At 38.7% G+C, this 26,120-nt stretch overlaps 1 protein-coding gene across 6 annotated transcripts; it reads right to left on the reverse strand.

Moving 5' to 3' along the window:
- Positions 1-221: 221 nt before the first annotated feature.
- On the reverse strand, positions 222-26,070 carry hsf1 (heat shock transcription factor 1). Of its 6 annotated transcripts, none has more exons than XM_084424246.1 (15): positions 26,013-26,067; positions 24,857-25,234; positions 18,533-18,641; positions 16,969-17,105; positions 15,181-15,305; positions 9,487-9,562; positions 8,183-8,244; positions 7,316-7,403; positions 7,088-7,221; positions 6,446-6,679; positions 4,802-4,879; positions 4,052-4,157; positions 3,843-3,899; positions 3,431-3,497; positions 222-2,324 (listed from the first exon to the last, which is right to left on the reverse strand). In XM_084424246.1, exons 2-15 carry the CDS (start codon positions 24,980-24,982, stop codon positions 2,128-2,130), a joined length of 1,596 nt encoding a protein of 531 aa, XP_084280372.1. In that variant the 5' UTR covers positions 24,983-25,234; positions 26,013-26,067; the 3' UTR covers positions 222-2,127. The 6 variants fall into 6 exon arrangements, with proteins under 6 accessions (XP_084280372.1, XP_084280375.1, XP_084280374.1 ...); XM_084424249.1 differs by having other exon boundaries at positions 24,857-25,036; positions 25,903-26,064; XM_084424248.1 differs by having other exon boundaries at positions 24,857-25,036; positions 25,600-26,047.
- Between the last annotated feature and the right edge of the window lie 50 nt (positions 26,071-26,120).

Raw genomic sequence — 26,120 nt, forward strand, 5'->3', positions numbered from 1 at the left:
ACTCCACGAACATACCAGTTTGAAACAGCTGGTGGTCCAAGGTGGTCTACCAACCAAACCAGTTTATCCAAGGTGGTCTACCAGGTCTAGCAGATGAAAGCCGATCTAGATCAGCTAATGACCATAAACTACCAACTAGAAACCACGAAAAACCAGCTCCGATCAATAGCTGGTTTTAGCAGGATCTAGCAAGACAAATAAAACCCAATCTACTTCCCAAATACTTTCAAAAAACATTTTATTTGAAACATACCAATACACAAAGTGTTGTTCACATGCGTAATAAAATAATTTATGCCTAGTATCAATGTCTCTCTGGCTACGACAGTCATCCAGTGACTAAAATGTGACTGAAAATGATGAGCATCACCAACGATTGACATTCCTCTCCCAGTTCCTCTACTGCGCCGGCCATCCAAAAATAAACAAGTGATGAACGATAGAAGTCTATAGGTCATAGCATGAGTACAAATCACACCAAAAAATACCATTTCAAGTCTGTATTTTGGTTTCCAATTTACAGAGGTGAATCTCACGAAATGGTCTGGGTAACTTTTTAACCAAAATCACAAGAAAAAAATATATTTTATAGTTTAATATATATTTTGCATAAATCAAATGAAGCCTGTTTTTTTTCTTTTTCTTGAGACCATTAATGGTTTAAATGGAAAAGTACACTTAAAAGTGTAACTCATATTCCGGTTTTTGTCATTTTAAACTTCATTTAAAAATATTTGCATGAAATGGAATTGTAAGTGATTTGTTACTTTTTGGAATTAATGAGAAAACGAGCGTGTCATAAAAAATAACATCAGAATGCAAAAACTTTTTCCTATATATATTTTTTTAGGTGGAATAAGCCCAGCCAAGATCTTTTCAAGATTCTCCTATAATATTCTCTACTTCCTTTAGCAAAGCAAACAAAAACAAACAAACAAACAAACAAAAAAAGAGATTAAAAGAAAGCAGTGTGTGTTGAAGCTGGTTAAGAGTTGAATTATTGCACAAATTCTTTAAATCAGATCATCAGATGCAGACCCAGGTAATATGTATTGTACACTGGGCGCATAGACATGTTATCAATGCAAAAAAATGAACTGTCATTATATAATACACCTATCGTGTAAATCAGTCCTGTCGACTGTGTTTGAATGTGTTTGTTTTGTCAGAACAAACACATCAATACAGAATCCAAACTATATATTCAAACATACGTCCTATAAACGGCATCACTGGCTGTCTAATTAGAACTTTCAACAGCAAAAGATGATCTCATTAAAATCTCTTCCGACACTAAATATGCACCTTTAACCGGTATCGTCATAATACATACCCATCATCACTAACCAGGATCAGACACGGTATGATGAGTAACAGCTATGGCTTTGAAAGAAGTTGGTGGGATGATGGACAAATTTACGTAACCATTGATGCTTGTTGCATGTTTGTCTGATTAGATCGACCTCATTTTCTGGCTACAGAAGGTGGGTGACTAGTGTGACATTTCTTAATATTTATATACCTGTTTTTTTTAATAACCTCCATGGCCATGAGATGAAAAACGCAAATAAAATTTGAATTTTAAAATTTTAAATTTGGCGTACTTAGCAGGATGAGAACCAGACATCGAATACACCAATCTGGGGTCACTGCAACATAATTAGATCAAATAAAGACAAGCAGGAAACTGCATTTACAACAAGTTTTTGGAAGTTTCGCAGTGGTGACGAACTGCAAGAGAGCCACTTAGTATAGATCTCTGCGTATTGTTGCAAATCCAATCCAATCTGGACAAATAGAAGGAGGAAGTGTGTTCAATACATTATATTTAGCACTACACATTTAGTTTGAGGTTCTCTCGCTGCTGGAATAACAAGGAAACTACTGAGCCGACAAATAAAAGCTTATTTAGATACTGACTCCATGACAGAAGGAATACTGAATTTTCTCTATTGCTTTTAGAGACTTTTTTTTCCCCCAGGCTAAAAGTGAAGGGAAATACCAGAGTAATATTCAGATGGCTAGCCCTGACGTGTTAAATAAAAGACCAAAAAATAAAATAAAATGTAGAGAATCAAATTTAAAAAACCCACACAGACATAAATCCCTTTATAAAAGCATCTCTCTCTATGATAGTTTGGGGTCTTCAGGTACGGAGGACTGGAAGTCGAGGAGGGAGATGGTGGGGTCTTCGGATGGTTCGGAGCCGAAATACGAGTCGTCCTCCAGCTCCAGAAGGATGGGCAGGTCGGTGTCGCAGGTCTCAGTCGTGACCGGGTCGGGAAGAATCACGGGCTGAGCTGTGTACTGGACCAGTTGCTTGCCTGAAAGGACATTTATTTTTGCAATTTCAGTTGATCATGCTAGTGGCACCAAAACCCTTCACACCACAAAATATCTGACTTTGTGTAAAAGGAGTCATGACATGGATTTTTTATTTTATTTTAATATGTTCCCTGAGTTTCACTTATAATGTCAATAAGATTTAACAAAATAAACATGCATACGTACGTGTGTGTGTGTGTGTGTGTGTGTGTGTGTGTGTGTGTGTGTGTGTGTGTGTGTGTGTGTGTGTGTGTGTAAAACAATTATTTTCAACCCTCATTCTGCATTCTGACCCTCTGTCAGCCACTGTTATGATTAGCTAATGCCATTGCATAGGAAACAGTATCAACGCCCACTCGCTATTACACACAAGTTGGTGTTTTGAAAACATTATCTGTATAAAACTGTCATTTACAGACAAAACATTATGATCGTTACTTATGATTTGTGATGAGGCTGCTGTCAGAACCAATACAGCTTCATCTCGGTCAACAAAAGTTGCTTTGCGAAATCTCCATTACACTGTGCCTCGTTCACAAGACAAATTCACAGTCAAATGCTCCGAACAAACATAACCCTCCGACGCGATACAGGACACCATTGATATAAACCATCCACTTGATTCCGATGCAGGGATCCTTCTGAAGTCTGTACAGAGACGCAAACGAGCAGTTTAAACTAGACACGTCAACGCAAATGTTCTTTAACTCTTCCATTTGTCCTGTTATTGACAGACTCCAGTGTGTGATGTCAGAAACTGAACACCCATCGGTGTAATGTATCAGTGTAGACAGCGTCAGTGATTAGAATGGCTTCTTTCTGCTTTTGACACAATGCTCACATCCAGTGCAGGCAAATGTCAACCGTTCAGCAAATGAACGCCAGTGGGCGGGGCCTATGATGCGATGAAGGCATCAGTCATATGCAAATGTATTTGCCCATGTGATGTCACGTGTCATCCAACATCAAAACGAGCCATTTTTGGAGCTTGATTAAATAAATTATTTTATTACACAGGTACAAAGACCTCTTATATGTCAAAAGATCAAGACAAATTTGATATCTCATGTCATGACCCCTTCAAAATGCAATACATCCAGAATACCTGAATTTTCAGTGTCTGCACTAGATTCGGGTTCTTTCACTGGTTCAGGTGACAGAAGATCCTGGATCTGTAAAGAGACCGCAGATACAAGATTAAAAGACTAGCAGTTTTTCAGATTTCTGCAGATTAAATGTTAACTAACTTTTAGAGAAAACTCTTTCTAGGGACCTGAGATGAACATTTGCATATGCTATATTCTCAATGAGCAATGCATGTTTTTTTCTAAAGTGAAAGTTAACTGCGTGGACAGGCATGAATCTGCAGTTACACATCTGTACTTCTAGCTATCTGATATACATCTGTTGTTTGAAACCACAGCAAATATTTTCTATTAAACAGATCAGACGGGTTTGTTCAAAGTCTTTACATTCTGCTCATTCTGTGAACTCCTTACAAAAAAAAAAAAACCTACACAAGCCAGGCTGTCCAGATCCACATCAGCAGAAGATGATGATGATGATGTGAAAATCTGTGAAACACAACAAACTGGTAAGAACAACATCAAGAATACAGTGCTGACATACAGTAATAACTAATAAAATGCATTGCTATACACACACAAATCTAACTGACCCCACACTTTTTGATAATCCTTAAAATTATATTCAAAACGATATTTACGTCAAAGAGAGGCGAGGTGTCGAAGTTGATGGACTGAGCATTGAGGATCTGCTGAAGGTTCTCTAATCCATAGTCAATGGTCTCTAGATGTTCACTCAGTTCTGTCCTGAAAGAAAGAGGAAACATAGAAAATGTCTCAAATGCTGCACACAAAGCAGACAATTCCACTCGCCAAAGCCCAAACAAATCTCATTTAATGATTACTTCTTTTTTTTTAAAGCAGCAGATAAAAATCAGCAAATTCATTTCTGCAATAACAGGAAGCATTTGAACACACTCCAATGAGAACAGGAGACAGGCCGGTCCCCAGAAAGATCAAAACTGTGGTGATGATGATGATGATGATGTTGTTGTTGTTGTCATAGAGAAAGCTGCTGACCTCATCACATTAGTTTCCAATCAGAGGTAGGAAGGGAACAGGGGTCAAAGGGTGATTGGGTAGTTTCAATGGGAGCACAAAACATGCGTCTTCGCTCAAATGCCATGACACACTTTCATGCCGTTACGCTTCTCAAATTAAGCTCAGGAGACCCCGAACACCCTATTCACGCTCTCTACGACCTCTAACACACCTGAGCCCAACAACCGACCAATCAGCATTCAGCGTTTCTCAGGTATAATGGGGCAGAAATGAGCTAATGTTTATGGCAACCAGAGCTCTGATAGTACAAGCTAAGTGCGGTTAGCATCTATCGGATCAAGCACAGCGTCAGACGTTCTGGGGACGGCTCGGCCGTCTGTAATGCTGACCCGGGAGGAGGCCTGAGGTGGAGAGCTGAGGTGGAGAAGCTGGAGAAAAGGCGAGAGATCTCAGACATCTGAGGATAACTGAAAAGACAGAAGCACAACATGGTACTGGAGACAGCAAGGGGCGCTACACACATCAACGGGCCTCTGCCACAGTCAAAAACAGGGGCCGCTTTAGCTGGAGCGGGAACTGGAGCCAATGCAGGCGGAGATGAATTACACATCTTTCTGAATTGGGTTTTTATGAGTCCAGGTGTTTCGAAGCCACCAGACACTGCCGAATGGTTATACAGGTTGGCTAAGGTTGTAAAACTGCATTATTAAAAATATTTCCTCAATGAATGTTCTTGGACAAAGCTCAAACTCTTGAAAAAAATATCATCTTTTAATAAGTTCTAGTCTTAGATCTTCAAGCCAATCTGTGTGAAGGTGAACCAATACCAGTTAAGCACAGATTAGTCCTAATTTTCAAATAATGACTTAAATTAGACTGATTACATTAGATTTGTACAGCAACTTAGAGCAAATCAAACTCAGTTCATGTGGAGCCGTATGGAACTTTTAGGTTTAGTCTTCAAGGGAACCCAATAGCATAATTTTGGCATTTCGTTCATGCTAGATAGTGCTGTCAGGTTATGGGTTTCATTCATCTGCAAAAAAAATAAAAAAATCAATAAAGTATACATTCGCCTCCACTTTAATTACTTATAAAATAAATAAGGGCCCTCAAATTAAGTGTCATAAGATGAACTGACATTTGGAAATGTGCTGGCTCACATGAATATCTGGAAAAGTATTAGTATTAGTCACTATGCCAGTCTGCCAGGCTAAAGCGAGCAGCCAAATGCCACAAATAAGTCCGGCTGAACAGTTAGTTAAGAGCAAACCTTCTGCAGGACTCTTTAAAAAAGCAGCCGCTCATTAGTTTAACTTTCCTGATTTTGCCCATTAAAAAAATTAAATACATTTTTGATGTGGAAAGAGTTTATCTAGAAGTGAAAATCCTGTCATTAAATACTCACCCATGTCATTAAAAACGGCCTTTTTTTAACGCAAGGCAGAACGCATGGGACGCTCTCTTCCATACAGTGAAAGTGGATGGTGACCATAGTTTAAGGACATAAAAACACCATAAAGTGTCAATGTAGGCCATTCAATTAATTCAATATATTTCAAGTCTTTTGGAGCAATGCGCTCATTTTGTGTGAGCACATAAAACCTTGCATTCGGTTTCAAATCTCATTTGCGATTTTATTTACATGATAAATGTGAGAATTTTTGTTTGCATACAGTCGGAAAAAAAGAAGTCACTGCAGACGAACAAAGAAAAGAAGAAACTGCCAACAAACTTTTGACTCTCACATGTATTATGAAAGTGCCATAAAGAGAGGCCACCACCCACTTCGACTTTATTGAAGACAGCAACGTCTTTGTGCTCCACAGAAGCAGCATGAAGGTGAGCGAATGACGACAGAACTTTCACTTTTGAGTGATCAATCCCAGCTGAAGCCATTTTAGGATCACACTAAGAAAGCAGGCTAGGGGAATAAACTGGTACTCAGCAAGGGAAGTCTATCAACTCAAACTGAGCAGAGAAGCAGTGGTTTGTCTCTTCTGAGCTGATGTAAACATGTCGAGAAAGCTCACTTGTCGAAGCAGGCCACGCTCAAACACTTCTGCTCGTTGGGAGGCGGGGTCGGGGCGCTGATGGGCTCGTTCTCCTGAAGGATGGAATTGATGAAGGTTGTGGGGGAGAGGGGCGTGTCCACAGGTACACCCAATCCCGCCCCCACCTCCACTTCAACAGGACACACCTCCTCCACCTCAGGACTGTGGGCGGGGCTAGACGGCTCCTCCTTGATATGGACCAATGGGCTTGTTCTGTGATGAAAAAGAGAGGAGACTTTCATTAGTGCATTTTCATAAATTCTCTTTCTATTCAATTAATCTATGCAACCATACTCTGATGAGGTTAGGCAATCGTAACCGATAACATACATATTTAAGAGTTCGATATAGAGGCAAAAAGGGTCATCTGAAATTGTAGTTTGCATAAAGAAAAGGTGTATTTCAGGACCATTAAGATTCTTATGGAATGTGACATTATTTTTGAACAAAATTTAATGACCATAATTTCCATTACTTACAATTGTGATTTGCATTACAGTACTTCTAAAAAAAAACTGTGATACAATAGTTTTTGGAAACAAAATAAAATGTTTAAAATAAATTTCTTGACCAGTTTTGCGAGATTGACTCATTGCCCCTATGAGAGAATCTCAAACTTGCCTGTCTTCAATCCACTCCTCCGTGGCCACAGGGTTGGACTGCGCCAGTTCAGTGATGTCAGAGATGATTGGCCCTGTCTTCACAGGCGATTCTGAGGTGTAAACACCCGTTCCTGTGAAAGCTGTGCTGGAGGGCTGCAGACAAGAAAACACACATTAAACTAAACAACATCTGGTCATCACTGATAAACTCAGCTCCCGGTTGGAGACAGAAGCACGCAGTACTCACAGAGATGGCAGGAGACGACTCGAGCGAGTACTGCCGAGAGTATTTGGGCATAGAGTGTGTGGAGCTGCCATCGTTCAACATCAGGGGCCTGTGACCGGACAGAACGAAGGAAAGAAAGAGAGCGAAAAATAGCCCCCAAAAAATAAAGAGGCAAGAGACAAGGGGTGAATATCTTATAAATAAATAAAAATTCACATACTGCAGTACTACAGGTAAAGAGGACCTATTATGCCCTTTTTGAAAGTCTTGATTTTGTTTTTGGTCTCTATTAGAATAGGTTTTCATGCTTGAATGTTTAAAAAAAAACACATTTTCCCCATATTCTCCACTGTTGCAGCTCCTCTCTTCCCAGTCTGTCAGTAACGCTCTGTTTAGTTCCTGTCTCTTTGAAGCCCCTCCTTCTGAAATGTGCACAATGTGCTCTGATTGGCCAGCTGGACCAGTGCGTTGTGATTGGTCCACCACTTCGAGCGTACTTTGGAAATGTTACGCCCCTAATCATAACCTTAAGTTTCAAGTTACTAACTAACTCAGCCAGGCCTCGTCCACTTTACAGCACAAGCCTTGGATGGGAATTATTTAAACGAGGAATTTTGTGACGTGTTCGTTCCCAGAAGAAAACTCAAGACTTCAACGGAGGCGTTTCAGGGAGTTCAGAAACAGTGTCACACTGATATACATAATAATTACCTTTGAAGTGACTTTTTGCTTTGGAACATTGCAGACCTTTTTCAAGCTCAAACAGCAACATTACACACTAAAAGGTTGAAAATGTAAAAAAAGCATAATAGGTCCTCTTTAAATAGGAAGCCAGTGACAGATATAAATGTGGATCAGTCTGAGTGTTTTAAATTGAGGTGGACTTGCATCTTTCGTTTCACTCCCAGGACTCTGTTGGACCGCGCAAGTGTGATCAGGAACTGAATGAGCTGTAGACACAAAGAAAGAAATACAGCTTGACATGTATTTAACTGACATTAAAGCGTAACTCTCGCCAAAATGCAACCTAGGGTCTTTTTGTTAATCTACCCGAGGCAAACTTTCGTTTAAAAGCATAATTAGAATGGAAACGCCACTTTTAAGTTTGACCGTATTTTAGTTTTAGGTTAAATGCCTTGTGAATGGGAGTGAATAGGGCACTTTTATGATAGCATCAAAAATCGCTATTTTTAAAACACTAAGAAGGCTCGACACAACATGAAACTTTGCTGGAAGTATCACCAGGGGCTCTACACATGAACTCCAGCATTGAGAACATTGTTTGTGTACATAGAGTTCACTAAAAAGAAAGGTTTTGAACAACTCACTGAAGCTGTGTCTGCCGGCATTTTGACAGTCAAAAATAGTCGATCTCCGAATGCGAATGAACTGACTCTGAATTATAGTATCGCTTCTTATATGAGGATCCTTTTTCAAATACAAGGTCAATATTGATTTTCACTAACGAGAAAACAACAAATTATCCTTTAATTTATATTGAACTGAGCTTTAGGAGCTTTCCATCTTTACTCTCCTCCCTGTTACGCTGCATTCGGAGATCGACTATTTTTGACTGACAAAATGCCGGCAGACACAGCTTCAGTGAGTTGTTCAAAATCTTTCTTTTTAGTGAACTCTGTGTACACAAACAATGTCCTCAATGCTGGAGTTCATGTGTAGAGCCCCTGGGGATACTTCGAGCAAAGTTTCATGTTGTGTCGAGCCGCATTAGTGCTTTAAAAATAGCAATTTTTGATGCTATCATAAAAGTGCCCCAAGCACTCCCATTCACAAGGCATTTAACCTAAAACTAAAATACGGTCAAACTTAAAAGTGGCGTTTCCATTCTAAATATGCTTTTAAACGAAAGTTTGCCTCGAGTAGATTAACAAAAAGACCTTAGGTTGCATTTTGGCGAGAGTTACGCTTTAAATATTTCCAAATTGTAAATAAAAGACTATAAGACACACAAATAGACAACCAAACAATTTTAAAAGTGTTTGTAAAATGACCATTTCACCTCTAAATTTGTCATATTATGGAGGTAAAATGGGAAACTTATGTCATTTCATGTTTAATTTCTAAAGGTTGCCTGTGAGGCTGGAATGAACTGCAAAAGCAGAAGGTTCAAATACTTTGAGGAACAAAGGAATGCGTCACTCTGAAAGCAGGAAAAAGTTTGCTGAGTTTACCTTATTGACGACTTTCTGCTGTTGAGAGTGTTTCTGTCTCAGAGTGGCAACTTCCCTCCAGAGCGCCTCATTCTCACTGCGGGACACAGACAGACCAGATCTGATCAAGTTTTACAGTTAAAATGTGGAATTTTCATTCATGTTCTGATGTATCATTCACGACGAACGAGAGCTCTAATCTTTGTAAATGTCACTGACTGGTGTTTTTTTTAGGGTGATTGAGCAAGGCCTGCTTCTCTTAAACCCGGCTCCCCAGACACTGATAAAATGCCATTTTAAGTGCGCTCACGAGTCCAATAAGGCCACAGACACACGGCCTGAACACAGACCAGCAGAGGAATGTGGAATGTGGATTGTGGCAATAGCCAATAATACATTGTGTGGGTCAAAATTATCCATTTTTCTTTTATGCCAAAAATCCAAAGGATATTAAGTAAAGATCATGTTCCATGAAGAAATTCAGTAAATTTCCTACCGTAAATATATAAAACATTTATTTTTGTGAGTGAATGCGGCACAAGGCGATTTTCTCAATGTTTAGATTTTTTTGCACCCTCAGATTCCAGATTTGCAAATGGTTGTATCTCTGCCAAAATATTGTCCACTCATAACAAACCATACGTCAATGGAAAGCTTTCAGATGATGTATAAATCTCAATTTAAAAAAAATTGACCTATGTGGGTCACCCAGGGTCACATATAGGAAACTTTACCCGTATATATGTTTGTTTGATGGTTTATAATTTAGCATAATACCAGATAACACAGCCATAATTATGGCAAAAAAAAGAAAAAAAAAAGAAGAAAAGTAAATCAATAACTAAACTATATTTAAACTACAAAAAATAAATAAATACATTATATTATATTTATAATTATATATATATATAAAAATTATTAGTCTTAATGTCCTAAAACTTCAAATCACTACTATCAAATCAAAATATATCCTAATATATTTATATTATAAAAAAAAAAAAAAATATATATATATATATATATATATATATATAAATAAGTTATTGTACAAATTATAAATGACAAATTATAAATAGTGCAAATATAAATATACACATGATAAAAGCTAAATATAAATATTTATACATATGATTTTACATCTCATGATATAATAAATCTATAAAATGCATTATAAACTAATTGAACAATGCTTAGATTTCACTAAGTAAACTATCCATTTAATAAATATAAAAAGTAGATATATTATGTAAATGCTACAAATATTGTTTGAGTCTAAGTTGTAAATAAAATGTTTTATAAGAAAATACTATTTCAGTCTTTCTACTTCAAAATTTCACATTTAATTCAATGTGTCGCTTTCAGTTTTTCAAATTATTTGTGAAAGTATTTGGGAGCAATTTCTGAGTGAAAATGGTTTCAAAGTGAATCCAATGTTTTCAGTGTAAAATATCAGGAAAATGAGGCACAGATGATGTGACTCATCTCTGGGACATCAGAGGGCCGTGGACTCCCTGCGGACGGGTCTCTTATATGGAGATTACGAGAGGACTCAGCTGCGTCTGTAAAACAGCTCTTTAAGAGTCCCTCCTCCGATCATGTGTCCTGCCCCCCCGCTCACCCCTCAGCAGATGGGACGGGGGTTTACAGGGGCAGGTGTGGATTCCTGTAAGCAGGAGGATTTAGACCTCTCTCCATTTACTCAGAAAGAGACACAAACTGGAGGCAATTTCCTTCAAAACATCCTGCACGCCAAAACAGACTTTCAGAAAAGAATGCAAATTTATTTATATATATATATTTTTTTTATATATATATATATATATATATATATATATATATATATACACAGTACCAGTCAAAAGTTTGGAAACATTACTATTTTTAATGTTTTTGAAATAAGTCTCTTATGCTCATCAAGCAAAAAAAACAAAACAGTAATATTATGAAATATTATTACAATTTAAAATAATGGTTCTCTTTTTTAATATACTTTAAAATGTAATTTATTTTTGTGATGCAAAGCTGAATTTTCATCAGCAAGTACTCCAGTCTTTGGTGTCTTATGATCCTTCAGAAATCATTCTAATATGCTGATTTATGATCAATGTTGGAAACAGTTGTGCTGCTTAATATTTTTTTTATAACCTGAGATACTTTTTTCAGGATTATTTGATGAATAAAAAGTTAAAAAGAACTGTATTTATTTAGAATAGAAATCTTTTGTAACTATATATTTTGTAATTATATATATATAATTATTATTTTAAAAGTTAAACATGAGTAATTGTACATCTTAAAATTCTGAAATAATTGAATTTAGCAATAAACGCATTATGAACGGTATATTTCATTGTTTGATGACATTTCACACTGAACTTCAATAATAACTTGATTTATGGATAGAGCTGCATGATTAATCACTAAAAGATCGCAATCTTGATTCAAACATCCACGTGATCTTATTCCTAAATGACAGTGTCTATTAAACCATTGACAAAAATCACACCAGAACATTATCATATATAGATATGAAACAGCTTCACAAACCAGTCTCGATATTTCTGTTTTGCAAATATTCAGATTGTCACATAAGTACTGTGATAAAAGTTTATTTTGGATATAAACACTGATGTCTACGGTAGCGATCAAAATAGAGTAAAACACCTTTTGAATGTAACTTAACGCTTCAAATCAAGATTGTATCAGTTACATCATTACACCAGTAGGTGGCAACAAGTCATTGAATCATTTGTTCAACTTATTTGTTTAAAAATGCTGATTCATCAAGTCTTTATAAGCGAGTCATTGAATCACTCATTCAATTTCTTAAAAAAAAAGAAAAGTAATTCCTTCAAATTGATTAAATATTTTAAAATAGACTGCACTAATTAACATTTTTTCCAGAACCTCTAATAAATTTCATGTTATTTTGTTATTTTGTTTTGTTATCTCTCTTTTAAGCAAACAAATACAAAAAATTACAAAATTCATGATTCTCAATCATGCAGCTCTATTTATGAATAAACTAGCCTTTAGTTTACACAAATACAATACAAAAAATATTATTTTAAATAAATAAATTAAAATATTTTTAACATTGAATTCCTTTAATTTTACATGTCAACATCTTCAACAGCCGTACAATCAATTATTTATTTTTTTAAAACCTACTCAATAAGGTCCTGGAACATGAGACAGACTGACGTTATTAAATATTTGATATGTTTCTTAAAAAATTTTAAGATGATTTGTCGGATTTCAGACCAATTCAGGGGACTCATTATTGCAGGGGTGACGCTTTCATGCTGACATCATCAGTAATATTTAGCCTGCTTGTACCAGCTGACCGGACAAACACGTGACCGAAACCCTAGAGACCCGTCCAGCTGTGAGAGTGAGAGGGACAAAATGCCTTTGGAAAAGCTCAGAGCAGCTGCCGAGCCACGTCACACTGGCGTGAGGACGCCTGGCCGTTTTCGAGCCATGACTAACAGGGTTGAAAAAGGTGAAGCATTAATGAGTGGCCACAAACTCGGCAGAGATTAACCCTCATTCACGTCCTAAGCGTTACACTTTGAACAGCTATTGATGTCAACCAAGCGTAACACTGGATGAGCACAAACCGCTTGGCTGACAACTAGCCAACAGCTACATCGGTCAGACATGCACTTCATTAAAGGGATAGCTCACCCAAAAAATGTAAATTCTGTCATCACTTACTCACCCTCAAGTTGTTCCAAACCTGTATGAGTTTCTGTCTTCTGCTGAACACAAACGATGATATTTGGAAGAATATGGGTAAGCAAACAGTTGATGGACCCCCATTGACTTTTATAGTATGGAAAAAAAAATGTTATATATACTATGGAAGTCAATGGCTACTGTCAACTGTCTGGTTTATGACATTTCTGACATCATCTTTTGTGTTCAGCAGAAGAAAAATGATGACAAGTTTCATTTTTGGGTGAACTATCCCTTTGAAGTCAGTTTAGATACTAAACTAAACCAGAAGAGAAAGAGGAAGTGGAAATCATGTTTTGCCAAACCTACTCTACCTGTTAAAAGTTTGGAATAATTTGGATTTTTCTTGTTTTTGTCTCTTTGGCTCATCAAGGCTTCATTTATTTGATGAAAACTACAATAAAAACAGGAACATTGTTTTCTATTTGAATATTGTGAACTGTAATTTATTACTGTGATCATCATTACTCCAGTCTTCAGTGTCACATGATCCTTCAGAAATAATTCTAATATGCTGATTCAAGAATACATTCATTGATGAATAGAAAGTTAAAAAGAACAGCATTTATTTGTAATAGAATATTTTTGTAACATTATAAATGTCTTTACTGTCACTTTTGATCAATTGAATGTGTCCTTGCTGAATATATTAATACATTTTTTTAAAGGGATTGTATAATGCCCTTTTCAAAAGATGTAAAATAAGTCTCTGATGTCCCCAGAGTGTGTGTGTGAAGTTTTAGCACAAAATACCCCACAGATATGTTTATATAGCATGTTAAAATTGTCACTTTTTTTGTGTGTGTCCCTTTAAATGCAAATGAGCTGCTGCTCCCGGCACAGGGGGCGGAGCTTCAACAGCTTGCACTCACACAGACATGCACTGAAAATTTCAAAACTTTTAGCATTTTATGTTCAAACCAGAGTCAGACAAAGATGGAGAGACTCAAGAAGTAGTGACAACATGTAGAAAGCAACAGGACATTTCTGAATGGTTAGTTGATGAATTTATGTAGCTTGTGTAGTTATCTTCTAGTCATTGGTTAGCATATTCTGCCATGATAATCTATAAATCGTGTTCAGGGGTGGGGTTTATGTAAATTTTAGGGTTGGTGATGTCACTAACCCGGGAGGAATGTCGTGTAGTCTCTACAAGCCGTTTGTTGTAGTCCTTAAAAAGCGATTTCTTTAAAAGCAAATATCTCCCTTTGCTTTGACCTTTGAGCTTTGTAACTTTGCAGATGTTGTTTATGCTCAAACAGCAACATTAAAGGTTGTATCAGTGATTTCAGGCCCCAAAAACAAAAAATTATCACATTCATCTAATCTTTCCTAACGATCTGCTAGCTGCCCGCCCCAGCAGCAGCCTAGGCTCTGAGATCTGCACACAAAAACAATTGGTTTCACCAACCACTCAAAACCAAAACAAATAGTGTTCCAACCAATCACCGACAGGGGGAGGGTGTTGTGAGGTTTTGAGCCAGCTTCTTCTTCAGCTCCGACTTCGCGTGCAGCCGTGCACGAGCACAAAACCTCACAACACCCCACCCCCTGTCGGTGATTGGTTGGAACACTATTTGTTTTGGTTTTGAGTGGTTGGTGAAACCAATTGTTTTTGTGTGCAGATCTCAGAGCCTAGGCTGCCTACAGAGACGCGTTTTTTTGACGGCATGCTTATGGGGCGGGCAGCTAGCGGATCGTTAGGAAAGATTAGATGAATGTGATAAAAAAAATTTGGGCCTGAAATCACTGATACAACCTTTAAACACTAACTAAACAAGTTAGAAAAGGGAAATCATCAACCACCCCTTTAATAAATTGTTATAATATTTTACAAAATCACTGTTTTTACAGTATTTTTGATCAAATAAATGCAGTCTTGGTGAGCAGAATCGCCTCTTTCAAAAACATTTTAAAAAACAACGTAATTATTCCAAACTTTTGACCGGTAGCGTTACGTGCTGCGTGACTTACTGTTTGAGGGTGCTGATTTTGGAGTCCATCGACTCCTGCTTGCCCTTCATGAGCTGGACATCTGTGATCATTTTAGACACGTCGTCAGAGTTGTACTTGATGTCCTCGTGTTTAATATTCGACACCTGCAGATGGACACAATGAAAACGTCAAAGATGGAGATACAGCACTGCATGTGATTGGAGGGGTGAGAGGAGTCTGTCATGACCCGTTTCTGAACCCTCACGTAGTGGAAAGCATGTGCTAACGGTTTGATTTCCGCCCTGAGCTGGACATTTGGACAGAGCGGGAGAGGAAAGACTATAAATCGGGAGGGCTGGAAAGTGGCGGCGATCGAGCATCAGAGTGACGCCAGATTAAGTGCCCCAGAACCTCAGGCCTCTAATCCACACGTCTCCAGCTGGCTTCCTCTCAGACCTGCTGATTATCACAATCTGTCACCGAGCCAACGGGAAACAGGGACACCGAGGAAACCCGGCAGAGCACATGGAAACCATCGCGAGCAAAAACACTTTCGCTTAATTTGGTTACCCATCACCAGACTCGGCAGATCGAGAACTGGAAAAACCCAAACCGCAGATTTCCAGACAGAATTGGAGTGTTTTTTTAAATAGTTTGGTAAATCCTGCTTTCCATTTTCTCAAAAATTTGCACAAAAAATATCTGATTTCATGAAATGAGCATCAGATTTCATGAATTTTTTTTAAATTTAACACATCTAAACTTGATGTAATTACTTATTCTATATATATACATATATATATATACAGTATCTACAGTAAATAGGACATATAGTTAGTACAAGCTAAACAGTGACTATTTAAACTAGAGCTTAATATTCACATATTTTTCACTATTTTAAATGGCAAGGATCCGGAAAAAAACAATGAGAGCGCAAAGGCAGCTACATAGTTTAAGACACGATGTGATGATACAAAGTTATTATGTTATATTATGGGATATTATACAGACAACTATATGGAGATTTGTGTTTTATTTCTGACTGTTACAAACTAGGGTTTTCAACGAATACAAAGAACTGATTTATGATTAATCCAATTCTGGATTAATCATAAATTCGATTAATCATTTCTGACCAGTGTTTATAAATAAGAATAAGAAGAATAGGATCAAATTTAGTTCATAAAAAAAAAAGAAAAAAAAAAGAAAAAAAAAAAGATAACGTTACATTTTACGTGTAAAAAAACAAACATTTTAAATATTTTGAAAATAATTATGGATCCAAGTTTGAAAAACCTTTATTAAAAAACAGAAAATGGCAAAAATATCAGTCAAATCAATCAAGTGTACATGACAGAAAAAAATAGAGAAAACAGCAGAAGAAAGCCTTCTCTGCCAGCAGCACATCTACATTACGAACCACACGTGATGTTGGAAAAGCCTCTGCTCAGTAAGAAAAGTTCATTTGTAATCCAACTTTATTAAGGTTTTCCCTGTGGGAGAATATAATTCTGGTAAATATTCATTTATAAGTGAAACACGAGCAGCAGGGAATCCCCCAAGAACCCAGACCAATTAATACCGCATTACTGGTCTGACATCAGAACTGTGTCCTAAATGAACTTCAGTCTGAGTGTAAGCTGCTTTGGATTTTTTTTAAAACTCAGAAATAACAACTAATTATAAACACCTGGAGACCATTCGAAACTCAAGGTCACTGAGACGCGTATCTCACAAACAGCAGCTCAAATATTCTCATATCAAAGACGTTCAGATGTTTCAGCAAGAGCAGATTTCTCCAAATAAATAAGAGAAGTTTGTACTTACCGTTGTTACCTTCCTCTTGATATTCTCCAGCAGATTCTCCTGTCCGCGGATGAAATACGGATGCTGGAATTCAGTGTCGTCTTTCTCCGGTTTTACCAGCCCTCCCTGTTCGATGTGGACAACTTTCCGAAAACCATCTACAACACAGACATTAACGTGTTATAAGCACAAATTCTGTCATGTTGAAAGGGACCTATTAGGCAAAATTCACTTTTATATTGTTTTTGAACGTGTGTGTGTACACAACCACCCTATTGTGGTAAAAATCCATCCACTCCGTTTGTTATTTTCCACATAAATCTGAAATAGTGTCTCAAAATGAGCCGTTCAGAAATATGCTCCAATGTGACATAACATATGCTTAGGCCCCGCCCACAGAATCTGCCCTATTAGCTTAGCTCCTCCCCTCAGTGAGCTGAACACAGTCCGCCATGTTTATCTCCTCGCCAGAGCATTTAACAGCAGCATTCAAGTGAGAAATGTATTCTTATTAAAGCTACTAAAGTTATTCAATCAAGAGAAGTGAGTGATTTTCTTTTCTTTCTTTTTTTTATCGTTTGGTTCATATTAACAGCGGTATTACGCTCCTAATATAATATACACACACAATATATGGACATAACCGACTGTGTTTAAGTGACCTTTGTGTATTTTTGACAAACTTGTGTGTATTTGACAGTTTAAGTGCAATAAGACTTAAAGGAGAACTTAGTTTGATACTCACGCAACACGCTGTCTGACAGGCAGCTTTCTGTGCGTGCGCTTCAGATGTGTGCGCTCAGAAAACCATTTATCAGAAGTTTAAACTGACATGGCTTTAAAATGCAAATAATAAACTTTCATGATGACAAAGAACTGCAATGTCACACGACTGAGATGACAACCAATGTTTTGTTAGTTTTTGGCAGAGTATCCGGACAGAGGCAGGAGTTGTACAGGCTCCGCCCTTTTCTGGAAAGTGGGGAGGGGAGAAGCAGCTCATTTGCATTTAAAGCTACATGCATGAAAACAGTATGTTTTCACTTCAATCAAAAAATGGGGACTTTCAACATTTTATTATGATCTGTGGGTTATTTTGAGCTGAAACTTCGCAGACACATTCTGGGGACACCTGAGACTTATATTATGTCTTGTAAAAAGAGGCATAATGGTCCTATTTAAATATTTTCTGCTTACAAATTAATGAGACATCTAGAAAACAAAACAACTCAAATGTGAAAAGTGCTCTATGAATAAAAAGTATTATTATTTACAATAACTCTAAACAGCTGAAAATGACTATACAAATAAATTGACTTGACAGAATATTTTGACTTTGAACATATAACAAATCAAAACCTTTCATGTTGACTGCACGCAAAAGTTTAGAGTGTTTATATCAACCTAAACATTTATTCTAAACATTCAGGATGTAAAACTAATTATGTATGAAACATCATACATACTGTCTAAGGTCCAGAGCATAATGACATCATCTGGGTTGGTCGATTAGGTCTATTATGTTGTCAAAATGTACAAAGGATCAAACGGACTGATTCTGTTGTCGGGCTGCTCGTATACTTACACATATTGAGCTGGCGAACAAAACTGGCCATGTTGTTGTGCTTAAAGTATTTCGGCAAAACCTCTTTGGAAAACCTTCCTTGGTCGAACACATGAAAGCTGGTGCCGTTCTGAAAACACATCAGAAATTATTAAAACAGTGGCTCCTGGTTTCACAGACAATGTTTAAAGGGATAGTTCACCCAAAAATGTAAATTCTGACATTATTTACTCATCCTCATGTTGTTCCAAACCCGTAAGACTTTCGTTCAACTTCAGCACACAAATGAAGATCGTTTTGATGAAATCAGAGATTTCTGTTCCTCCATTGACAGCTACGCAACTACCACTTTGATACTTCAAAAAGTTCATAAAGACATCATAAAACTAATCCATATGAATTGAGCGGTTTAGTCCGAATTTTCTGTAGAGACTTGATTGCTTTATGATCAACAGACTGAATTTAGGCTTCTATTAACTTAAAAACATTCATCAACTCACACATCAGTTGTGGTAAACGGAAGCTCAAACATGTTCGCTTCACGTGGGAGAACCAATGAGGTTCATTCTTGTGTTACGCAGCACGTTTGAGCTTCAGCAAGAAACAATGAGGTTCATTCTCGTGTTACGCAGAACGTTTGTGCTTCAGCAAGAACCAATGAGGTTCATTCTTGTGTTACGCAGAACGTTTGAGCTTCAGCAAGAAACAATGAGGTTCATTCTCGTGTTACGCAGAACGTTTGTGCTTCAGCAAGAACCAATGAGGTTCATTCTTGTGTTACGCAGCACGTTTGTGCTTTAGCAAGAACCAATGAGGTTCATTCTTGTGTTACGCAGCACGTTTGTGCTTTAGCAAGAACCAATGAGGTTCATTCTTGTGTTACGCAGCACGTTTGAGCTTCAGCAAGAACCAATGAGGTTCATTCTCCTGTTACGCAGCACGTTTGAGCTTCAGCAAGAACCAATGAGGTTCATTCTTGTGTTACGCAGCACGTTTGTGCTTTAGCAAGAACCAATGAAGTTCATTCTCGTGTTACGCAGCACGTTTGTGCTTTAGCAAGAACCAATGAAGTTCATTCTCGTGTTACGCAGAACGTTTGTGCTTCAGCAAGAACCAATGAGGTTCATTCTTGTGTTACGCAGAACGTTTGTGCTTCAGCAAGAACCAATGAGGTTCATTCTTGTGTTACGCAGAACGTTTGAGCTTCAGCAAGAACCAATGAGGTTCATTCTCGTGTTACGCAGAACGTTTGTGCTTCAGCAAGAACCAATGAGGTTCATTCTTGTGTTACGCAGAACGTTTGAGCTTCAGCAAGAAACAATGAGGTTCATTCTCGTGTTACGCAGAACGTTTGTGCTTCAGCAAGAACCAATGAGGTTCATTCTTGTGTTACGCAGCACGTTTGAGCTTCAGCAAGAAACAATGAGGTTCATTCTCGTGTTACGCAGAACGTTTGTGCTTCAGCAAGAACCAATGAGGTTCATTCTTGTGTTACGCAGCACGTTTGTGCTTCAGCAAGAACCAATGAGGTTCATTCTTGTGTTACGCAGCACGTTTGAGCTTCAGCAAGAAACAATGAGGTTCATTCTCGTGTTACGCAGAACGTTTGTGCTTCAGCAAGAACCAATGAGGTTCATTCTCGTGTTACGCAGAACGTTTGTGCTTCAGCAAGAACCAATGAAGTTCATTCTCGTGTTACGCAGCACGTTTGAGCTTCAGCAAGAACCAATGAGGTTCATTCTTGTGTTACGCAGCACGTTTGTGCTTCAGCAAGAACCAATGAGGTTCATTCTTGTGTTACGCAGCACGTTTGTGCTTCAGCAAGAACCAATGAGGTTCATTCTTGTGTTACGCAGAACGTTTGTGCTTCAGCAAGAACCAATGAGGTTCATTCTTGTGTTACGCAGAACGTCTGTGCTTCAGCAAGAAACAATGAGGTTCATTCTCGTGTTACGCAGAACGTTTGTGCTTCAGCAAGAACCAATGAGGTTCATTCTTGTGTTACGCAGAACGTTTGAGCTTCAGCAAGAACCAATGAGGTTCATTCTCGTGTTACGCAGAACGTTTGTGCTTCAGCAAGAACCAATGAGGTTCATTCTTGTGTTACGCAGAACGTTTGAGCTTCAGCAAGAAACAATGAGGTTCATTCTCGTGTTACGCAGAACGTTTGTGCTTCAGCAAGAACCAATGAGGTTCATTCTTGTGTTACGCAGCACGTTTGAGCTTCAGCAAGAAACAATGAGGTTCATTCTCGTGTTACGCAGAACGTTTGTGCTTCAGCAAGAACCAATGAGGTTCATTCTTGTGTTACGCAGCACGTTTGTGCTTTAGCAAGAACCAATGAAGTTCATTCTCGTGTTACGCAGCACGTTTGAGCTTCAGCAAGAACCAATGAGGTTCATTCTTGTGTTACGCAGCACGTTTGTGCTTCAGCAAGAACCAATGAGGTTCATTCTTGTGTTACGCAGCACGTTTGTGCTTTAGCAAGAACCAATGAAGTTCATTCTCGTGTTACGCAGCACGTTTGTGCTTTAGCAAGAACCAATGAAGTTCATTCTCGTGTTACGCAGAACGTTTGTGCTTCAGCAAGAACCAATGAGGTTCATTCTTGTGTTACGCAGCACGTTTGTGCTTTAGCAAGAACCAATGAAGTTCATTCTCGTGTTACGCAGCACGTTTGAGCTTCAGCAAGAACCAATGAGGTTCATTCTTGTGTTACGCAGCACGTTTGTGCTTTAGCAAGAACCAATGAAGTTCATTCTCGTGTTACGCAGCACGTTTGAGCTTCAGCAAGAACCAATGAAGTTCATTCTCGTGTTACGCAGCACGTTTGTGCTTTAGCAAGAACCAATGAAGTTCATTCTCGTGTTACGCAGCACGTTTGAGCTTCAGCAAGAACCAATGAGGTTCATTCTTGTGTTACGCAGCACGTTTGTGCTTTAGCAAGAACCAATGAAGTTCATTCTCGTGTTACGCAGCACGTTTGAGCTTCAGCAAGAACCAATGAGGTTCATTCTCGTGTTACGCAGAACGTTTGTGCTTCAGCAAGAACCAATGAAGTTCATTCTTGTGTTACGCAGCACGTTTGAGCTTCAGCAAGAACCAATGAGGTTCATTCTCGTGTTACGCAGCACGTTTGTGCTTTAGCAAGAACCAATGAAGTTCATTCTCGTGTTACGCAGCACGTTTGAGCTTCAGCAAGAACCAATGAGGTTCATTCTTGTGTTACGCAGCACGTTTGTGCTTTAGCAAGAACCAATGAAGTTCATTCTCGTGTTACGCAGCACGTTTGAGCTTCAGCAAGAACCAATGAGGTTCATTCTCGTGTTACGCAGCACGTTTGAGCTTCAGCAAGAACCAATGAGGTTCATTCTTGTGTTACGCAGCACGTTTGAGCTTCAGCAAGAACCAATGAGGTTCATTCTTGTGTTACGCAGCACGTTTGTGCTTTAGCAAGAACCAATGAGGTTCATTCTTGTGTTACGCAGCACGTTTGTGCTTAAGCAAGAACCAATGAAGTTCATTCTCGTGTTACGCAGCACGTTTGAGCTTCAGCAAGAACCAATGAGGTTCATTCTTGTGTTACGCAGCACGTTTGTGCTTTAGCAAGAACCAATGAGGTTCATTCTTGTGTTACGCAGCACGTTTGTGCTTTAGCAAGAACCAATGAAGTTCATTCTCGTGTTACGCAGCACGTTTGAGCTTCAGCAAGAACCAATGAGGTTCATTCTCGTGTTACGCAGCACGTTTGAGCTTCAGCAAGAACCAATGAGGTTCATTCTTGTGTTGCGCAGCACGTTTGAGCTTCAGCAAGAACCAATGAAGTTCATTCTCGTGTTACGCAGCACGTTTGAGCTTCAGCAAGAACCAATGAGGTTCATTCTCGTGTTACGCAGAACGTTTGAGCTTCAGCAAGAACCAATGAGGTTCATTCTCATGTTACGCAGCACGTTTGAGCTTCTGCAAGAACCAATGAGGTTCATTCTCGTGTTACGCAGCACGTTTGTGCTTCAGCAAGAACCAATGAGGTTCATTCTTGTGTTACGCAGCACGTTTGTGCTTTAGCAAGCACCAATGAAGTTCATTCTCGTGTTACGCAGCACGTTTGAGCTTCAGCAAGAACCAATGAGGTTCATTCTTGTGTTACGCAGCACGTTTGTGCTTCAGCAAGAACCAATGAGGCTCATTCTTGTGTTACGCAGCACGTTTGTGCTTTAGCAAGAACCAATGAAGTTCATTCTCGTGTTACGCAGCACGTTTGTGCTTTAGCAAGAACCAATGAAGTTCATTCTCGTGTTACGCAGAACGTTTGTGCTTCAGCAAGAACCAATGAGGTTCATTCTTGTGTTACGCAGCACGTTTGTGCTTTAGCAAGAACCAATGAAGTTCATTCTCGTGTTACGCAGCACGTTTGAGCTTCAGCAAGAACCAATGAGGTTCATTCTTGTGTTACGCAGCACGTTTGTGCTTTAGCAAGAACCAATGAAGTTCATTCTTGTGTTACGCAGCACGTTTGAGCTTCAGCAAGAACCAATGAGGTTCATTCTTGTGTTACGCAGCACGTTTGTGCTTTAGCAAGAACCAATGAAGTTCATTCTCGTGTTACGCAGCACGTTTGAGCTTCAGCAAGAACCAATGAGGTTCATTCTTGTGTTACGCAGCACGTTTGTGCTTTAGCAAGAACCAATGAGGTTCATTCTCGTGTTAAGCCTGTTTTATGCTTCTGCGTCGAACTGCCGCCGTAGCTACGTCGTAGGCTGTGTGTAGCGCGCGTACCCTACGGCGTACCCTGACGTGCACCTCTCCAAAAATGTAACAACGCGTCAATTCCACGCGGACACAAGCGCTGTGATTGGTCTGCCAGAACCCCTCCCTCGGGGTTTCACACGCTCCCTAGGTACGCGTCAACGCGGACAACGACACAGAAGTATAAATTAAAACCAACACGTTGCCTACGGCGTATAGGCTCCGGCGTAGGTCCGACGCAGAAGTATAATGAGGCCTTTACGCAGCACGTTTGAGCTTCAGCAAGAACCAATGAGGTTCATTCTTGTGTTACACAGCACGTTTGAGCTTCAGCAAGAACCAATGAAGTTCATTCTCGTGTTACGCAGCACGTTCGAGCTTCAGCAAGAACCAATGAGGTTCATTCTTGTGTTACGCAGAACGTTTGAGCTTCAGCAAGAACCAATGAGGTTCATTCTCATGTTACGCAGCACGTTTGAGCTTCTGCAAGAACCAATGAGGTTCATTCTCGTGTTACGCAGCACGTTTGTGCTTCAGCAAGAACCAATGAGGTTCATTCTTGTGTTACGCAGCACGTTTGTGCTTCAGCAAGAACCAATGAGGTTCATTCTCGTGTTACGCAGAACGTTTGTGCTTCAGCAAGAACCAATGAGGTTCATTCTCATGTTACACAGCACGTTTGAGCTTCTGTAAGAAAATTTGGACTAAACCGCTCAAATCACATGGATTAGTTTTAAGATCTCTTTATGAACTTTTTGAAGCATCAAAGTAGTAGTTGCGCAGCTGTCAATGGAGGAATAGAAATCTCTCAGATTTCATCAAAAAGATCTTAATTGGTGTTCCGAAGATGAACAAAAGTCTTATGGGTTAAGAATGATATGAGGGTGAGTAATTAATGGCAGAATTTTCATTTTTGGGTTAACTATCCCTTTAAGCCTACTCCCAGACTAAAACGCATGTTTGAGCTGTTTTAACTGATAAGCAACTTGCACTGACATATCTTTAAAATATGTCAGTGCCATTGTTTTGTCTCAAGATGCACATCAGTAATATTATTTACGTTTATAAAAGCTACTTCTAAACAAACAAAGGCCTAATCCTGGCTTACTCTAAGCCATGTCTGTGAAACTTGGCCTAAGAGTTTAGTAAACAAACAAATCAATGACAGAGCTACAAAATGTGAAAAGATTCTGAGATTAAAACGGTGACCTAAAGATCTGTAGTCTGTCCTGACAGTCATCCTAAAAAAAAACAAAAGCACCAGGCAAATCCACTTATAATACTCCAGATTTAGACAGGATACAAATACAGTTAAATCAATGCTTTATACGTTTTAAGAGTCTAAACTGGCCCATGACGATTGAATCTAAACTAAAACACGGGATCTGTAAACTGTCTCAAGCCCACTTAGCCCAATTATCATCAGGGCCACTTATAACTTAAATAGAAGGCAAAACAACAGTAAATTCAGGATCCAGCGCCTCCATATCAGAGGTTATACTGGTTTAGGCCTATATTTGCTCATTTCAAAAGAATCGAACTATAATCCAGAGCTGTAAACCTTCCCCAAGCCACCTGAAACCCAAAACCAGAACTCACAGGACTCCAGCAGATTAACGGGTCTGTGTCCGGATCCTCCACCAGCGTCCACAGTTTGGTCAGAAACGCAGGTACGTTGTTACCCGAGACTATCACCCCTCCAGGGCCCACACTGTGATACTCCATCAGAGACAGTTTAGTGATGATTTCTGACGACGATGAAATCTCTATACTGAGTCACTGATGAAGAAGAGCAGAGTTACAAACTAAAAGTGTTACTGAACGAACACAGACTGCGCTCTTTAAACACACCAATTTGATTATGTTTCCCCCTCAGAGTGTCCGCATCCCGTTTAAAGAGCGATATTTAACATAATTTAATCTGAATAGGCGTTTATGATAGTTCAGAAGGAGTGGAAATTTCCATTAAATACACATCTTCTTCTTCTTCTTCTTCTTCTTTTTGATTGGCGGTTTGCAACTATTTCTTGTGCATTACCGCCACCACTGGACTGGAGTAGGCACGGGAGTTACTAGCTATTCCCAAACTAAATATACCAGCACGTTAAACTAAAACAAAAAAAACAAACCTTATATCCTTTTTAACAGGCCTGTACTTTTCAAAAAAAGAAATAATAAATCAACATTTTCCCTTGAGCTTCTTTTCAATAGTGTTTTAATTTCTAAAGACATTTTCTTTGTTTTCAACTCATTAACAAGCCTCTGCCTTGCCTCATTGTATTTATGACAGTACATTATTACATGCTCTACTGTTTCAGGTATATTGTTCTGGCAATACTCACAATTTCCATCTCCATGCTTTTTTATTAAGAACATTGTACTATTCAACTTTGTATGACCCAACCTCATCCTTGTTAGTATAATTTCTTCCTGTCTTGATCTGGTTATTTGTGTGTCTTTTCCCACTTTCCCTTGTATCCTATAAAGATGTCTTCCTGTGTACCCATTATCCCAAATATGTTGCCACTTTTTAATCGTTTTCGCCTTTACTATACTTTTTATTTCTGCTTTACTGTACTTTACATCTACATCTATATTGCTTTTGTCAGTTGCTCTCTTTGCATGCTCATCGGCCAGTTCGTTACCCTCTACTCCTATATGGGCTGGAACCCATAAGAATGTCACCCTCCTTCCTGATGCTTGTATTCCACTTGCCAGCTGTAAAATTTCGATTAAAATATCTTATTAAATACACATCGCGACGAAACTGCGTAGAAAACAAGGGGCGCTGATAAGCGTCGCGCTATAATGACGCAATTGCGACGCCTGTTTAAAATATCACACTAATTTAGAAAATAAATAA

This window comes from Rutilus rutilus (assembly GCF_951802725.1).
Source record: "Rutilus rutilus genome assembly, chromosome: 11".
In the NCBI taxonomy this organism is placed as follows: Eukaryota; Metazoa; Chordata; class Actinopteri; order Cypriniformes; family Leuciscidae; genus Rutilus; species Rutilus rutilus.

What these genes read in the sequence shown, in the direction of transcription:
- hsf1 (XM_084424246.1), bottom strand. Translation starts at nt 24,982, where the DNA reads ATGGAGTATCACAGTGTGGGCCCTGGAGGGGTGATAGTCTCGGGTAAC. An exon ending in AAAATCAGCACCCTCAAACA is followed by an intron (nt 9,563 to 15,180) that starts GTAAGTCACGCA and finishes TGTGTCCCGCAG; the next exon opens with TGAGAATGAGGCGCTCTGGA. An exon ending in CTGGGAGTGAAACGAAAGAT is followed by an intron (nt 7,404 to 8,182) that starts GCAAGTCCACCT and finishes GTCCGGTCACAG; the next exon opens with GCCCCTGATGTTGAACGATG.